A 17,443-nucleotide genomic window follows, 5' to 3' on the forward strand; every position below is an offset into this window, starting at 1 on the left:
CTCACGCTATTTCGCAATTACACATACGAGAAGATAAAACAACTAATCAATTCTACACTATATCTTGCACAAATATAGGATACAATGGATAACACTTATGTATAGGTTAGCCCGACACATAGGAAGCCGCCGAGCCGTGCGAGACTTCAGAAATGGCGTTGATCAGTGCAGTATTGTAGATAGTGGAGCACCCCCATGACCGCTCTGGTGGATTCTGAGGGCGTCAAACGCACTGCTTGGGTGTACTGCGTAAACTCTTGAAGAAAGGCTACACTTGTGCCTCGCAGGCCCCCCGGAATTCGCACTAGAGAACCCCTTGGTCATTATGCTAGGAGAGGTTAATTCTAGGGCAAGATTCTCAGACGTTTTGAGAGTTCCATTAGAGTGCATGGTGCTCCAAGGCAGAGAGCAGAATCAGGCCAGTGCAGCCAGTTCAGTGAACTCGGAGCTTAAGGGCCTACCCAAAGGCGAAAACAGATATTAGTGCGCGAGTGCCTTCACAAGAATTTCTTCCCAAACGGCCAACCGCAGTGGTGCCGATGAATGGAAAAGGCGCAGCTTAGGAGCAAGGGCTTCGAGGGGATACACACAAATGTTCTGGAGCGAGGCGTCCTGAAGCCACTGCTCGCTGCCTCTGACTCGACCGTTAGCGCTGCAGGCGACGCCCGCTTGCCTTCTAGGTCTTCTGAGAGTTTTCGCAGCCCTGTACTGACGGAGGAAGTGCTCTGCAGCCCCTACACGTTTAGCAACTGCTACTAGAATGTGACTGGGGGAGTACACACAGAACGCTGCGTAAACGACGGGGTGCACCTCTAAACATGCGCTTGTTCCTGGCGTTCTAATCCTCTCTTGCAGCTCCGCTACCTCCTTCAAATAGCTGCACTTACTGTTTGCATGCTGAGCTTCTTGGATAACGGAGTGAAGGAAGCGAACCTGGAGTCCGAACATCTCAGGATTACGCAGGAGGGAGTCGTATCGGCTCTGCAATCGTTGGAGATCCGGATCTCTATTTATTGGGGTCCCTTCAGAGGAAGCCGCGATTCCGGAGTCGGAAAAAGGACGAGTACACTGGGAAGGCGGCAGTTCAGATGCTACAGTGACACAGACATCCGTTCCTTCCGTCGTGCTCACAGTTTCTTCCCCCCACAAAGCTTCTGGCCGGCTGTCAGCGGCCTGACGAGCCACTCCAGACAAGAAGAAGGGGACCCCCCTGCTTGCACTTGTTGAACACTTTCTCGAAATTAACCGCGAACAAGAAAGCAATCTTGCCTCGGCCTGCGCCTGGATGTGGTGCAGCAGCGGAAAGCGGCTGACCAGGGTGCATCCGTGGGGGATTCTCAAGCGCGGATCCTCCGCTTTGCAAGGGATGCAACGAGTTCCTCGTTTTAAGTGTTGCCACATGATTTGAGGAGGCAGAAGGCGGAAGGCTGAACTGGTCTCGGTGGCATCAACGCATCTGACGACCAAACGCCCCCTTGCCCTCCCAGGAATTGGAGGCCGCCAGTTACACTCCAGCAATCAACAAACTGCCACGTAGAGTTTGAGACCTTTCTGTGTTATTATTAGTTGACAACCAAGGAGCCAACTCATCTTTTTCGTGAGCTAGAGGGTGGGGATTAAGGCTGTGAGCACAGGGCACTCCCAAACGCCTGACTCGCCTGCATGCCACGGACGAAGCCCCCTCTGCCTGGACTATGGAGATAACTCCGGGCACTACGGTGCACTCAGTCGAGCAAAGGGCACGCGGAGAGATCATCTGTATCCTGCGTTGACGTCAGTCGCAGTGCAACAGCGCTAGCAGCATCCCAAAGAAAGAATTGATCTGCTCTCCGTGTGACGGTGGCGGGCCTGCTGAAGCTGCACTTATGAGCCATTATTGCAGCAGTGCCCTAGACACATGAAAGTGGACGACCTCAGATTCCTGGATACATCGAAGAATAAGCCGTGTAGATGCGCTGGGAGATCAGGACGCACCAATGTGCCCGGGGAACGCCTTTTTCTCAGTGTTCCCTGGATTCTATGAGTACATGTACGAGTTGGTACGTTGTGCATTTGGTTCTACCACACGCGTGCACGGTTTTCCACCGTGCTGCAAGGTCGGGAGTCTCTGTGTTACGCATGCGGCTGTATCGGGGCTGTGGCAGCCAGCGGCGAGCGCCTCATTGAATGTGAGCCTCTCGCAAACCTCGCTGAAGAATCCTGAAAGCTTGAGGACTTCTTTAAAAAAATGAAATTCAAAAGTAGTATAGGCGCTGAACAGACAGGGTGTAGAAGTGCTATGCCCTAACACCCGCTGCGCTCATACCAATTTTCGAGTCAATCGAAACCGGGGCGGCTGCGTGGCACTCCGGATAGCGACTTTCCGCGGCAGAGAAACATTATAATTTTGATAGTCTCCCGTCCCTATTTTCGAACTTACTTACCTTTGTGAAAGTCCCTGCTAGATCACACCGGCGAGTCCCCTCCGCAGCAGACAGCTAATTGAGAACGAATACCCTGATCGCGTCACTCTGTGTAGGATCACCGGAAGCGAACCCATGAAGAGAGAGACTCTCACACCAAGCTAACAGTGATGCATCTCGACTGGGAACTGAAGCCGAAGCCCTGCGAGTTGAGACGCAACTGCAGCCTGTCGAAGCAGCGCCTCTCCTCCATTGACAGCAAGCCGTTAGATAGAAACATCCCAGTACTCCATGGGGAACCGCCTACATCATACCGTTCAAAACTATGGTAAGGCGCACTTGGGGTGTGGTTTGAGTCCGATGAGCCGCAAATTTAGGGGGGTGGGGTAACCGTACAACGGGCGTTCCTCTAAGGCGTGTTCGGTAGCAAGCCTCAACAACCACCTTTCCACGAACTCGCCTGCCTTACTTTAGATGCCCCACTTCGAGGGCTCTTTCGTGCGCCTGTGTGCGTCGTTGCACCTGCGAGCCCGTTCGTTTTCTCGCCAGTGGGAGCACTTTTCGCCAATACCGCAAAGTTTACTTACGTTCGCTGTCTTCTAGCGAGGCCTCACGGGCTCTGATCCCTTTTCTTGTCGATACGAATCACGCGTAGCTTGCACATAGTAATACCGTCTTGGACGGCGTTGTTGTCTCGCACCCAACGCAGCTGGCCGCCACTGGGAGACATTAACACAAGCCCTGTTGTCTGTTGCTGGGTGGCGGGGGGTGCATTTAGTTGCTCGCTCGTCTCATGAGGAGGTCTGAGGCGTGTCTGAACTTCTCTGGTAGGGGGAATTTTGACGGTCGGGGCTGACGGCCTCCACGAAGCACTGCAGTCCGGCAATGCGGACACCATGGTGCGGCATGCGCGAGCTCCCGAAAGGCCTCCTCCAATTGGGGAGGCATCAGATTCCATTGTTCCGCAGGTGCGTCCTCCCCTCGCCTGCTGCGCGTTTGCCCTTCTCTGTGGGGCTAGTTGACTGCTCGCCTTTAAAATGCCTTCCGTAAAACCGCGCTAGTAGCAGCGCGGTCTTGCCTCGCGGCAATAAGAGGCCCACAGCCCGAGAATGGCTACTTCCACTGCCTTTTTTGCATCTCTGCGTGTCTCTTTTCTACCTTTCAAGGGAGATTCGGTGTCTCAGGACTGGCGGTGGCTTGCTCTACGTTGTGAACGCCGCCTAAATGCCTCCATGCAACAGCGCTCCGCCAAACAGGCGAAAATTGCAGACACGTTAGGTAAACTGGCCTTCGGCGGGCGCGTGTAGACTTGCATTCGCGCATTCACTGGTTCGGCATAGTGGCTTTCTTCTCGTTTTGCCGTGCTGCTTAACGATGACGTCTGTCATGCACAGGGCCCTAGCCCCTGCCGCCGATCGGCGTTGCGCTTTGGCTGCATCTGCCCACAACAAGGTTGTTGTGCTCTCTCATTGCGCTAGCGCTTCATCCCCGTATGTCCCCAGAGACTTGAATTTTACTGGGAATAGTGTAGCTTCTTTGCCTTGCGGTCGAAGGGCACTCACTGGACGTCAAGCAGTTCTCCTGTTTCGTGCCTAGGACTGTGCTGGAGGCCATTGCGGACAGACGCATCAGGTTAGTTGTGAAGCGCCTGCACTCAGCTCGCATTTGACGGACATCACTGTCCCTATATCATGTCTCGCACTCGCACGCCGACTCAACTGACCCATGCACCGAGATGCATTTAGAGAAGGGCGCAGGAACAGTATTTTTGACTGCGTGCGCTATGCGCAGGTATTCGGACGACTTCGAGGTGCAAGTCGAACGGTTTACAGCTGCCGTCGTAAGGCAAAAACTCTTACCTCAACACCTTTTGGTCACTCCTTTGTTGCTTCGCTGTTTAGGTTTTATAGGCTTCCGTTGGGATTGCCTCCCGACTTCACCGCTGCGAACGGAACTGACACTTCTTTTTGATAGCCCCCACCGCCTGCTTTGTGGCCTCTAATGCACAGCTCTAAGTTTCCACAGCTCCCCTGCAGGGGACCTGTCTATCGGGATTTTGACTTTGGGCATTGCGGCCTCGTGCATCATGATTGCCAGCGGGTGCAGCCATGCCTGCGACGTGCTTGGACCATTGCAGGTCTTCTGCGACGCCAGTGGCTTCACAGCTCTAACGGAGGCACTGGACACGCAACCCAATGGAGCGGAGCGACTTGGCGGCGTACGTGTGTGAAGCACTGAAGGCTGCAGACGCACAGCATTAGGCCCTAGCTTCAACTCTATTTGGCTTCGAATTGCATCTGCACTCGTTGGAATGTGCACGGCTTGCGCTCCGCCGGAAGTGTGTTTTCTGGCGTCCGCTCCCTTCAGATTATCAATCAGTTTTTCGACAAGATCATTCGAATTGTGCACTTTTGGGGAGGTGATATTATCAAGTTTAGTGGCGATGCGCTGACAATAGTGTGGCCAGTAGACGATGAAGAGAATGAAGGAGAGAGTGCGTCTTTTCGTTCCTGAGGCGCCATGCCGTCGCCGTAGCTCCCCAATTTCTTTTGGTCCCTCCCTCCCTGGTACAGTTTTTCTGAGAAAGGGCACTTGGTGGAGACATGCTAGTTGCTATGTTTGCGGAGTGTTGAAAAAGATGCAGGCGCTACAGAAGACGACGAATACAGGGTCGATGCCAGGCAGGCCTGCTTAATGGCGGCTAAGTGCTGCATGAACCTGCATCAGTCTCTTCATAAGTACCCCACAGGTTTCGCAGGGAAGACGCTGACACTTCACATTGGAGCCGGATTCGGCCTTGTCACCATTCTTCAGGTCAGTGACCTTCATCGAAAGGCATTGCTTCTGCGCATGGCAGTTGCTTCCCTGAGTGCTGAGGAGGCATAGATTCATTTAGCGACACCAGAAGAGGGGCCCAGCGCTTGGCTGTATTGCACTCTGTAGCGTCTTATAATGATCCTTTAAACACAGAGATCAGAAAAAGCGCATGAAAACGTTACGATGTTGATGCATAGAAAACAGAGGCATGGGTTTCTAATTTCTGCACAGTCCGCCCTCGCATTGTGTAAGTACACGCGTACAGAGACTCCTTCCATGTGGAAACTTACCACTGCTGCCGTCCGTGTTCATGCGCCTGTGGTCTTTTTCTTCAGGTTGGTGGCATCATGGACCGGTGGGAGTATGTGGTGGCGGGAGCTCCCCTTGAGGAGATTTCGATCGCGGAGCCCCTCGCCAGCACAGGCACGTGTGTAGACATTCGAGTGCAGTGTCAGAAAGACTACCTCGGCTCACCATGAGCATTTCATCAGGCAGCACCGTTCACTGTCTGACTCTAAGGATGCGCAATGCTACAGGCGGCGAATCATCAAACCTGCGTTTTGTACATATCCACGTTATACAGTACAGATCTGCTGATGTTCTGAGAACACGATTTTCTTTAGCCAAATGGCCATCAGGTCGTTTCCATTAGGGTCTTCTGTGGCATCTTCACGCCTACGGTGAAATTTGGCGCAGGGGAGACGGTGGTTTCTCCAACAATGGCGGCTGCAATGCATGGTGTTGCTTCCCTTGAGCCTGTCAAGGACTCCCCACCTGGCCGCCAGTTCTACCGGCTTTTGCCTCACGCAGATGACTTACTTCGTTTAGAGCAGGAGAGAAGGCGCGGCAGCCACTTTAGTGGAACAGAGGCCCAAGATAACGAAGAGGAAGAGGAGGATTTAGCTGCTATTCATAAGCTCGCCGACTGGCATGTGGATCCTCCGCCGCCGTTAGCTGCTATTGAAGTAGATGCTGACGATGTCGATCTCCTACGAAGGTAGCTGGCCATACCACGTACACGTATTGATTGGCCCTTTGGGTTTTTCCCCGAGTTTTCCATAATCGGATGGCAAGAACGAGGGAGGGGCAGGAAAGCTAAGTTTCTACGCACTGCTGTAGTCCAAGTAGATTTGGTTGCGGCTGGCAACATATTTGAAGAGCATTGAGATTGGCTTTGTGCTTTGCTGCTTGTACGTGACCCCAGATACATCCCGCCTGCCGTTTTCAGACGACTTAAGTCCGGCTGCAACGTCTTTCTAAACGAGCTGCGAATCGTGAGGCTCGCGTGATGTGCCGGCCCGCTACCCATAAGCTGCTTATGTATGCTGTGGTGCTGCGAATTCGTGAGGGGTCGAAGGAGTGACACACTGGCACTGCTTGTCTTTGGTCCTATTCAGGTGTCTGTTATGTTCATTTGTGTTCGTGGACTTGACGTGTCCTCCCCAACTGGCAGCCAGATTGCCCATAAGCTTATGAAGATAACTCAGAGGGCAGCGTATACAATGGTGCGCTGCCGCGGACCTAAGTCTGGCCCCTAAGACCCTGCCTGCTATGTAGACTGTCTGGGTGTCGCGTCTTGCTTAAAGGGACAGTCATAAGCTTGCATGTGGCTAGACTCGTTTTGTCTCTCATAGGAAGGATCCGTCAACAAGTTCTTAGTGGATGACAAGGGCGTATTGCTTCTCGTCATGTTTGGCTTGCCACCCGTGTACCATTTGGACGACCCCGTCAGAGGTGAAACTGCGGGAAGCGGTAGAACAGCTATGGTGCCCGCCAAAGCTGGAAGAATGAGGCGCTACCAACATCCATAGCAGAGCCAAAAGTTGCTCAAATGCAGTGCGAAGGCAGATGAGGGCCAAAGCCGTGGCACGTATGCATTGCGTATGCATATGATTTTGCTCAGCCATTATGGCAGGACTGCGGGTGATCGACAGCATGAAGGTTCTTGGACTTGATGCAGGCATCGGGATTACCAGCGGCCGCGTCTGGTGTGGTGTACGTAATAACTCTCGACTATAGGCGTCCGTGTTGTATCGAAACACACTGCGAGTGGTGTCTTGCAATTATAGCTTGTTTAGCAACATCGGCTGACCAGCCATGTGCCTTCTCCAGCCGTACAATCGGATGCACTACGCTTACATCTGTTGTACAGACCGTGGGTAACGACCTGCGGAAGGAGTACACAGCCCTCGGAGACTTTGTCAATTTGGCCGCTCGACTGATGGCCAAGGCAGGGCCTCGCGAGATCTACGTTGATGCGTAAGGCGGCGGCAGTCAGGAATAGACAGAGGCAGGCCGTTGCTCTCCATCCAGGAGGTTTGGCATAGCGCTGTCGCATTATGCCTTGGGGTGGGGCACAGGCTTTTTGCCTTACGAAGGCAAGCGGCAGACCAATTTTCATATAATTGGGAGAGACGTCGGACGCTTTGTTGTGTTAAGCGTGATTTGTGTGTGTAACAGCAACACGCACCGCTCGGCTGAGCATGCCATGGAGTTCAAGCAGCTGCCGAGTATGTTGGTCAAGGGGAAAGAAAATCCCATCGAGGTTTATATGCCAACTGGCGCTCTTATTCACAAGCCTCAGACAGGCCCCGAGCTGGTAGGTTCATGACTCTTAAGCCACAAATTCGGGTCCTGGCGCAGATGTACTGCCTGAGGCTGTTCTGCAAGTACCACCCCAAACAGGATTCAAGCAGGTTGTACTGGTGAAGAGCGAGCAAGAAGGGATCTACGCTCTGCTGTTGCTGCTGTTTGATGCTTGCGTTTACTGCTTGCTCGCCCCGGTATTCTTGGAATGTATGGGATGACTGCTCTGCTTCCATGAACACGCTTTTAGGGGCGGCGGCTCTCCGGTGGAGTGTATTGTGAGCCTCAGGGGCCACTGCTGTCTTGGCCAGGATGGCCATGCCGGAACCAGCTTCAGAGTATTTTAGAGCCATCTACGATGTATAAGAAGCAAGGACGCGCTGTCAGGCCCCCCTTGGATTACCAGGTGCCTTGTGGACCGGTCTTTGCTCATGAGTGGTGAGCCGCATACTGCATTACTCTGTAAAGGTATCATCGGCAGCCGTAAAGCTGCGATCGGCGCACATAGCTGAATTCTGCTCCAGTAAAGGCTGTAGTGTATGTACGCCAGGGCATACGTGGTGGTGCAGGTACGAGCCGTACATGCCGCAGCTGCAACCGCTACTGGAAGTAGGCGGAGTGATGGTCATCAGGGGCCGGGAAGGGCTTGGTGCAAAAGAGCTCGGAGACTATCTCCGGGATTTCTGTGAGGCGCGCCCAGCTCCCCCCACGTTGCCTGCGGCTTTCCTCCTGTCCATCCTCTATCCTTTGCATGCGAAGAACTCCCCGCGGTTGCGTTCTGCTAAGGGGTAACAAGCTCGAGGGAGCTGTTGCCAGGATGTGTCTGGGAAGCCGGTGGGTGCATGCATGTACTGCCTACCTACGGAACTCCGGGCAGCCTGAGTACAGCTGCTCCGAACAGACAGTTGTGGTGACTTCTTAGGTGCTAAAAAGTCGAAGCGTCAAATGTTTTGCATCAGCAACATGCCAGACTCTCCTAATCTCAATATCGGCAATGTTCCACTCCTCGCTTGGAGGAAACTCTGCACAGAAATGGTCGAAGTAAGGGTCTGCGACTCGTTATTAGGGGTTTTCCCATGTGTTCGCGCGAGTAATGCGGAAGACCTCGCTGGGCGGCGCGGCCTCAGCGTGCCCGAATTCCGCAGCGGACTTACGCATACACCTCTCACCGCGTACTGCATGCATTGGACCCTAGAAGTTCTTCGTAGCATATCCGCTTGACAGTGAGGGTGCCAATTTTTGCACGTGCAGCGTTGGCGCGTTAGCGACAACCGCGAGAAAAAGGGGTATTCCAAGATTGACCGCGACAACTCCGTTTATGGCCTAACGAAAGAACTCATTCACCCTTCTTTCCACTGGTCGGTCGGCATGCCCTGCTTTCCAGATCTCTTAGCCGCAGCCGCCTCTTCGTTTTACGGGTCTTGTCAGTGCCCTCATTAGTGGTTTTTGTTGCCTGCATCTCTCCGTCTATACCTTCGCAGGCGCCTCGAAGAGATGAAGCCTGTTGTGCACGGCCTAGTGCTGCCACACGAGCTACTTGAGAACCAGCGGCTTGCGAAGGAGCGCCGCAAGTGCATCAAGCGTCTCCGCAAGCAGGTGTGCCGGTGCTCCGAACAAGCCCTGTGGTTGACCCCTGGGCCTTGCGTTCCTACCGTGTGCTCAACTTCAGCACCTCTTGGCCAGAGGCAGCGCGGCGTATGGCCAGAATACATAGGTGTTTAACACGTTGTCAAACGATAATTTTCCTTCCAGGCGTACGCCATAGTACGCTTCCAAAATTTTTGGGGGGGCATTATAGAGTAGTTGACACCGTGCTCTTTTGTGTTGATGCATGCTCTGCTTGGTATTGCAGGGATACACGCCCATGTCTCCCACTCTGGCGCTGCTGCACAAACCGGCAGATTGGGTCGAAGAAGCTGGCAGGCGTATAACTCCCGTACAGACATTCGTCAAAAACTTAGGAGCCGATTTGGGGCTCACTGAAGCCGCCTCAGGTCTGCGCACCTAGACTGAACTGCTTTCCGCAGTGCGCAAAGGCCGACTAGCACTCAGGCTTTGAAGAGAGGCAGAGTTTAATTACCTTTACGGAACTGCAAAAAGCAGCTTTGCGAGACGTTGTACATATATGTATGTATATGTAGAGGCAAAAACAAACAAATGGGGTCACCGAAAAGGCCTTCGTGCATGGCAGACTGAACGCAATCATTAGAACATTTGATATACTTATATCGCATGGGTCTGATAAAAGTTTGCCTGCTTCGTGAATTATTCGTTCTCTGTCGATTGGCTCCACGCGTTTCCAACTCACCTCCGAATAATTCAGGATCTGGTTTGTGGAGTTGGCAGAGCGCGGATGCAGCTACAGTCTGTCGGTGAAGTCGCTGAGCTTCACAGTCAGCTCGGCACTTCTATGAGTTGTACATGCGACAGCAAGAAAGAGGGAATGTCTGATTAAAACTTGGGCCAACAACGGGGTGGCAGGCGAATTGCGGTGGTGCCTTTGCAGATGACACTCATTCGTCAGACAGCGACGATCAAACGCCAAGGCTATATGAGGTCCGTCCCTGCTTCAAAATTTATCAGCGTCTCAGGCGGAAAGCCCTCTAAGAATGATTTGGATTGTTCTGCGACGATCGCTGCTATTGCAGGCTTCTGCGGACTGGGCATTTTGCTGGTCGTGCAGTATGACGTTCAAAGTGTATGCCTCTTTGTGTTTCTGCCTGCTTCTTCACAGCCAAGTGGCGAGTCAATCGCCCCTATTATTGCGTCCCTGGTGAACGGATTTTCCCTCTTCGAAAGCTCCATTGTGGTCTTGCACGTCCGTACTGGCACTAGTGTCTTCGCAGAGGTGCGTATCTTGGAGCTCGAGCTATGTGTGTCTCACTACCTTTCTAGCCTTTTTCTTGTGGCTACCCTCTTGCATTTTTAGTAGTTTGGTCCTTGCCTCTCGTTATACCCCTCCATGGATCTTCCCTTCTCGGCATTTGTTGGCTTGTGCCTCTTTGCCTCTGTCTGCTTCTTTTGATACAATCGTGGAAAATTGATCTATTTTTTTCTTTCTCGCTCTTGCATGGGTCTGTTTCTTTGCGAATCGCAAGTTCTCACTCCTTGCATTGCTGCATGCAGATGGACCGTGACAGCTGGCGCGTGGCCCGTCTTGTCGCGCGTGTATCCCTTGTGCGCCGCCAGCACCGTCTGGACGACGATCTGCGTAATTTGAAGGAATGGCGATGCAAGCATTCGCGGAAGTGCTGGTGGTGTACGTCCAATCTGACTATGCAAAATGAAACTTACAAGGGCCAAGATGTATTTACTTTCTTCATGGCTGTTCATTGAGCTATTGTACCAGCTTTAGCTTTCCATCGAGTCGCCTGCGTTGTTTTTCTTCGTGCCTTCTCTACGTGGCAATGCACTGTTTACGCCTCGGGCTAGTGGCGATGCTATTTTTGATGAGCCTCGGTAGGACACCCCACATGGTGGTGTATAGCCACCTTCGGGGAGCTTCTGCCTTATTGGCGGGCACACGTGACCTGCAGTAGCTGTGCCACTGTTTGGGCTGCACGTGATGTGCTGCATGCAGGCAAAGGATATCGTGCTGCAACTGTCGTCGATAGCAGTGGGAAGGAGGTCTCTGTTCAGTCCACCAGCTTGTGCAAGCCCCTGCCATCGCAGTTCTATCAGCCCCTGGTCTTTGTCCTCATCTGCAGGTGCGCATTTTGGTTCAGGGCTAGGCCAAGAGATAAAGGCGTCAGCGCCACTTAATCGCAGCAGTCTCCCTGGGCGGCTGAGCTACTCTAATGGAGCAGTATCCTACGGCGCAGAGGCGTCACTATGTTTTGGAGAATGCTCGGGGAGTGCTTAACTAAGTCCAAGTGACAAGAAAAATAAATTTCGAGGGGGCCTTGATTTTCTACGCGAAATCCGATTGCCTCCCACGTGCTGTTCTGTAGACACGGAAGGACGGGACTGGTATTGTATGCACGGCTAGACTGCTGGCTGACTCTGTCCAATGTTTTTCAGCGACACCACGGACTCTGTTCCCGAACAACAGCAACTCGTGCAAATGGCTAAGGAAAACAATGCCTATATCGAGCTTCGTAGGCTAAACTCTAACTCTTGCCTTCTCCGCGCAATCGAGGGCCTCTACCCACAAAAAGCCCTATATTCTTCTGCCTGTGGCGATTGATCTGTGGAGCCCGAGGACGGGCTTTGACTACCGGCTCTATTTGACCGCGGATGCGCGAGACGCTAAAGCGTTCAAGTTAATTAGCGTCTATTTGGCTTTCTGCACGCATCATCCTCTGATGAACGGGAGCTCCTTGTACTGCTCTGTGGTGTATGTACATAGGTAAACTGACTGAGGAGGAGACCGCCAGCTTTTTGGCTCATTGTCTACACATCAATCGCAAGTGTCTTGGCCAAGAACTCGTGCGCTATGTTCATCGTGTCTCTGCAGGTAAACTAAAAATCTGGGAGGTATTTGATGATTTCCTCTTTGTTGATGCCCCTAATCTGCGCTTACCAAGCAGACTTCACTGGAGCTGTTACTTGCCTGTTGCAGCCCTTACCGGGCGTACTGATCGCACCTTCTTCTGCTTCAATAGTATATCTGCACTGTTGCAATCTTCCTTGCTGTCTAGGCTGTCTACGATGAGACCCAAGGCATACACACAGTTTGCCTCCCCCTCAGCGTTATTTGTTGCCTCTTCGAGGCATAGCTGTTTGCGCTATCCTTTATCCTTGCGTTTCCATGTGCGTCTTTATGTGGTGGTTTGTCTGTACAGGTATTCCCAAATACATCTATTTGACGGCAAAGCAGTTGGTAGCGGATGGGCACGTAGTGCTGAAGGAGCGGAAGAGGAAGCACCGTGCGTGTAACGAGCTTCTAAGGGAAAACACGCGAAGCTTCGAATTGCGGTATAGACGGTTGTTACTCAATCGTATGGGCAAGCAGCGTCAGGACCTGCAACAAGAATACGAGGCACCCTCGACCACGCCTTTGACCCCCAGGAACGGCGGAGCGTTGCAGGAGGCAACCACTGGTTCTGCAGCCCTTGACACTGTTTCCAGTGACGAAGACGACACAGAGGTGCGGTACGTTGACGATGAAGTCATTGTGGCTGTCATTGCTCTACTTGAAAAGCTTAACCAGCAACGGATATCCCTAGGCCTCGAGCCGGACGAAGTCTTCATTCCCACGGCTTCCTCGGAAGCAGAACAGTAAGCCGGCCTTAACACAGTCATGTGCCCTTCCTAGCAAAATCCACAGGTGCTAGTTGTGGTAGGATCTAGTGCGATTGTACGTCTTTTTGTAACGATGAATGTCGTTATTCATCCTAAGAATCGTGAAAGTCCTCAACCCACTGCCTTTGGGTATGCATCCAGCTTCCAGCCCTTTTTTCTCAAGCCGACATGGTGGTGGTGAATTTTCTTATCTCGTTGCATTTGTGCTTTCGATTTTATTGTACTTTTGCAGAGGGGATTGGCGCACTCAGGCACAGTACGACGTATTGGCCCCTGACCGTCTGCCCCCGGATGCTGCGGCTCTTGAGCTCATGCCGCCTCCAGTCTCGATGCTGAGTGCAGTGTGTCTGCCACCGGATGAGGACGAAAATGGGGAGCCTGTACGTTCGCCCTTCTATTTGGCCGAGTACTTCCGTCGGCGGCTCTTGGACTGGGTTCCCAAGGATCCTTCGAATACACACGATGAAAAAGCGTCAACAGACCGGAGGGAGATAGGCAGCGAGCACGAAGCACAGCCTCTGGCTCGGCGCTTCGCCTCAAGACGACACAGGAAAACCAAGGCACTTGGTGGAGGAGGGGGGCACGGTCGTATGGGGCTGCAGGAGCAAATGAGTCAAGAAGATATGCGCCGCATTCGTAGGGGGAAGTTGACAGACGCAGAATTCGCGTTGCTTTGCTTTAGACCCTCGTGGATGGCTCTGAACGTTGAAGACCTCGCCACTTTGAGGAGGAGTCGCCGTCGGCGCGTAGCGCAGGCAAAGCACGTGGAGTGGGATAGTGACGCTGATGAACCGATAGTGAACCAGGAGGAGTCTGGAGAGGGAGGGTGGGGTATCACGCGGTACAGTGAGGCGCGAGTCGTCTCGGACTTGAACTCTCTGCCATTCGTTCCTCAACTCGTAGCTACATGCATGTTTACCGTGGAGAGGCTCCTACCTGAGGAACAGATGATGGCGAAAGTGGCTTCCGTTTTCCCGGTGGCATTCAGGCCGACAGAACTCCGTACAGCGTATCCACGCCGAATGCTTTCCAACGATTTCTTTGAACTCGTATATCAGCTCATCATCAAGGACGTCTTGGAAGTTTGCGAACCAACCTCTCAAGCAGAAGAGCAGGCGCTTAGCCACTTCATTGGAGCACCCGCAGTGAAGCCAGGCGCGCACCACCCTGCCATAACTGTGTCCGTAACTCCAGCGCACGGGACAAATGGATCAGCAGAGGAGGAGACTGCAGTCGCATCAACGGCAGCGGGCAACTTACAGGATGTATCTGGGGGAACAGATCGCCACTTGCTGGTAGTAGGAGACGCGGCACACAGCAGCGCACTGGAAGATACTCCATTTCCAGGACTGGCCCCAGGCCATGAGCGCCGGCCTAGCGTCATGAAGGCGGGAGGCATCTTGACTCCCGCCGCAGTGGCCACCGTGGGGAATGCCAGTGTTCCCCCTCAGCAAAATGAGGCCTCCTCGGAAATCAGAGCAAATTCTACCCCAGTGAGCACCTTTGAAGCCGACCTGACCTCAGGATGCGCAGCCGGTGCTCCTTGGGCTTCTGTTCTTGCAACAGCAGACGGAAAGGAGGCGTACCTGCGCTTCACCAGCACTGCCTTGCAGAGGGTGAGGGCGAGTGCCACCAGTTTAGCATTATTGGAGACCCTAAACCGCCAAGCCCACTGAAGAATGCACAAGAATAAAGTTGCACCAACTGAGAGTGAGGCATCACCGCAGAGCGCTCTATTGCAGGTATGCCTGCGTTTGCGATGGTTTTATTTCTGCAGGTTGTTTCGGATCTTCTGCTGTCTGATGAACGCAAGTGGCTAAGCTTGGTCTGCCGGTGAGCAAGGGCGGCCCCGGCCTACCATTCTTGGCTATCTTCCCTTCGCGTAAACTGGAAAGGGCTGGTTTTTATAAAAACTGCTGTAGACTAATTTAGAAAACCTACAGAAGTTGCAGGCTCAGACCAGGGCATCCTTCTAGCCCCCATTGCGAATTCTTCTGTCACTGGACAAATTATAAAGCCTAGAAGTTCTAACTGAACTATATCTTTTTTGTTTTCCCATGAAGGTGAAGTACATAACAGGGCATCCAGCCTATCGTGGACCCCATTTGAAAGAACTGCTTTGTGATTCTCTGACTTCTGTTCAGTCGGGCGCTGGCGCAGCGTTTTATTACTGCGGCTGGCCCAATTAGCCACAGCAAGGAGTTGAGCGTCTCTTCCCCGCGTGCAGCAAGGAGCAATAAATCTTCTGCGGCTGACCGTAAGTGCCTACACTTCTCCTGCGCCGCTTAAGCTAGTGGGCTTACCGTAAAACAGAAGAAGTAGCAAATAACCTGTCATCCTATCCAGTGCTTAGTGATAACGTGTTCTTCATAACGCCACAAGCTGCAGACGAGCTTGGTCAGTTGAATCGATGTGATGTATGAAGGCCTTTCTGCATCAGTCTGTGCCCCTTTGCGCTCTTTACCGGCGTTATTTTCGTGTCTTCTATTTCTTCATGGCTTGTGAATGTTCTGTGCACCGTTGGCAGACATGGAGGGCGAAAGTGAGGGGGCTATGCCGGAGTCGCTAATGAGGGACGTCTTGCATGCTGAAAGGGAGCAGCAGAATCGCGCGTCCGGTATAGTTCGCCTGACCATACCCACGGGGAACCTGGAACAGCCGGACGAAGGAGAGCCTTCAGGGGAAGAAGCAGAGGCAGACAGTGGCGCAGAAGCAGGAGAGGCCAGACAGGAAGCTCTAAATCCATAAAATTGGCAAATGTGGGCCATGCAGTTATATGTTTATTCACTAGCAAAGCCAGGTTTGGGGGATACGCTTGATAAATTCATGAAACCTGAAGCATCACAGAGTAGGCCCCAAGATAAAGGGCAACATTGCAGTGAAAAACACAAAGGCAAGACGACGCATTTTTTTGTGTTATACAAAGAGTTGACAGAGGTGAAGGTACAGAAATGGCTACCAGACGCCAGTTTTAGAAGGCCAACAAGGATCATGATGAAGTGTTCGAGAGTTTAGGGTCTACCCTTTGGCTGCGGTGCCTGCTTTTATAAGGTTTGGTATGTCTGATAATGAATTCTGGATTATGGGAAATGCAGTTTTGCAAAGTCATCCGCACAATAACAGTATCTTATCAGAGTGTATCTGCACAATTTTGCACGCGAATGTTACGAGCGGTTGAGCTTATCACTCTCCACACCCACCGTGTGGCCTTTGCATGGAGCCTCCTGCTAGATCTATTGGGGTGTGCGTGTGGAACCAGAACATGTGCGCTTATCGCAAGGCTGTCTAGTTCATGCAGTGCTCCCTAAATCCACTAACTCAGCTTTTTAGCTGCGCTCTGTAGCAAGCCGATTGGCGGGGGGAGAGCGGAGATCCAGTCACACTTATCTAGCGTTTGTTGAGTCGCGTTGGCAAACTGTGCGACGCTATTACCCCATCCGGACTTCAAGGTTGGGGCTTCTGGCCCTTCTCATCTAGGCTGTTGAAAACACTGTTGGGAATGTTGCATATAATTGCCAACGGGAACTTCGGTTCTGCTCATTAAGCCTGCATAAAGACTATTGGCACCAGACTCAAATAATACATCATTACAGAAAATCCCTTGAATATTCGTGAGGAGTATGCAATGGCGACAATCAGTGCTGCACTTTTGAGGCCAAAGGAGCAGACTCTGGTAATTTGGGACAAAGCAAAGGCGAATGTGTACCAAAACGTAAGCTAGGTTGTTTGGAAACCATAGCTGCTTCCGCCGTTCCAAGGTTCCTGTACTGTGCTTGGCTCTCTCTTCCGTTTCACTTTTTGGAACATCCTCGTACTACTTTTTCCTCATGACTTGGCGTTGCTATTACATGCCCTATTGAGCAAGAATATTTCGTTTATTAGTGCTTAAGGTCGCCATGATTCACTGATGGCGGCGTTTTAAAGATACAGATGAAGCTGGGCGTTCTTTCCAGCCACATGCACGTTGTGCGTTCGCTTCTACCAAGGAATGCTGCTTGTGCAAGAAGGATCTTGACGCTCACAAGTAAGGTCAATCCAGCGTTGTTCTTCATCCAACGTCGAGGGACATTCACTTCTCTTCAGTAGTGTTGTAGCCACCATGGTAGGAACAAAGCTTTCTGATTTTGTATCCTTTTCTTCCACGACATTTGCTCATTATGCTAAAAACTTCTTTGCCATTAGCCACTTTTCGTGACGGCAACAGGTGCAGAGCTAGTCCACCCACGACATGCCCGTCACGGTCCTCTTTCGGGAAAGAAGACGGCATGGAACTTCGCAAGACTTGGAACTTAAATAGGATCTTAATAAGTTGACCCAGAGTGAGCCGGCGCTAATCTTGCCCTCTCCTCCATATCTATTCGCTGCAGAACTGCACTTAGGGGGATTCCGTTGGA

The 17,443-nt window shown here is 52.3% G+C and overlaps 2 protein-coding genes across 2 annotated transcripts; one reads left to right on the forward strand and one right to left on the reverse strand.

Moving 5' to 3' along the window:
• Positions 1-480: 480 nt before the first annotated feature.
• On the reverse strand, positions 481-3,300 carry LOC34622197. Its single transcript, XM_022735375.2, has 4 exons — positions 3,075-3,300; positions 2,044-2,199; positions 1,509-1,602; positions 481-1,210 (listed from the first exon to the last, which is right to left on the reverse strand). Exons 1-4 carry the CDS (start codon positions 3,298-3,300, stop codon positions 481-483), a joined length of 1,206 nt encoding a protein of 401 aa, XP_022588392.2.
• On the forward strand, positions 3,299-15,797 carry LOC34622195. The gene is made up of 32 exons (XM_026337006.1): positions 3,299-3,370; positions 3,569-3,680; positions 3,956-4,034; positions 4,194-4,242; positions 4,540-4,620; positions 4,770-4,896; positions 5,041-5,216; positions 5,555-5,642; positions 5,916-6,216; positions 6,424-6,493; positions 6,617-6,724; positions 6,854-6,953; positions 7,123-7,214; positions 7,372-7,478; positions 7,680-7,818; positions 8,095-8,243; positions 8,375-8,490; positions 8,728-8,846; positions 9,057-9,163; positions 9,287-9,401; positions 9,658-9,730; positions 10,312-10,361; positions 10,540-10,653; positions 10,932-11,064; positions 11,386-11,512; positions 11,826-11,902; positions 12,154-12,261; positions 12,590-13,025; positions 13,282-14,665; positions 14,827-14,882; positions 15,194-15,306; positions 15,577-15,797. The coding sequence occupies exons 1-32, from the start codon at positions 3,299-3,301 to the stop codon at positions 15,795-15,797; spliced, it is 5,199 nt and encodes a 1,732-aa protein (XP_026192791.1).
• Positions 15,798-17,443: the final 1,646 nt, after the last annotated feature.

The sequence above is a fragment of the Cyclospora cayetanensis genome, unplaced genomic scaffold (assembly GCF_002999335.1).
Source record: "Cyclospora cayetanensis isolate NF1_C8 unplaced genomic scaffold, CcayRef3 CcayRef3_contig_16, whole genome shotgun sequence".
Lineage (NCBI taxonomy): Eukaryota > Apicomplexa > Conoidasida > Eucoccidiorida > Eimeriidae > Cyclospora > Cyclospora cayetanensis.

Bases quoted from the DNA above. Each gene is read 5' to 3' on its own strand.
- LOC34622195 (XM_026337006.1), top strand. From the start codon at position 3,299: ATGGTGCGGCATGCGCGAGCTCCCGAAAGGCCTCCTCCAATTGGGGAG. The intron at 4,621-4,769 runs GTACGTGTGTGA...CGCTCCCTTCAG, and splicing joins GAGCGGAGCGACTTGGCGGC to ATTATCAATCAGTTTTTCGA. The intron at 10,654-10,931 runs GTGCGTATCTTG...TGCTGCATGCAG, and splicing joins GCACTAGTGTCTTCGCAGAG to ATGGACCGTGACAGCTGGCG.
- LOC34622197 (XM_022735375.2), bottom strand. From the start codon at position 3,300: ATGGTGTCCGCATTGCCGGACTGCAGTGCTTCGTGGAGGCCGTCAGCC. The intron at 2,200-3,074 runs GTATTACTATGT...TCAAGCTTTCAG, and splicing joins CAACAACGCCGTCCAAGACG to GATTCTTCAGCGAGGTTTGC. The intron at 1,211-1,508 runs GTAACTGGCGGC...AAGTGCAAGCAG, and splicing joins AGTTTGTTGATTGCTGGAGT to GGGGGTCCCCTTCTTCTTGT.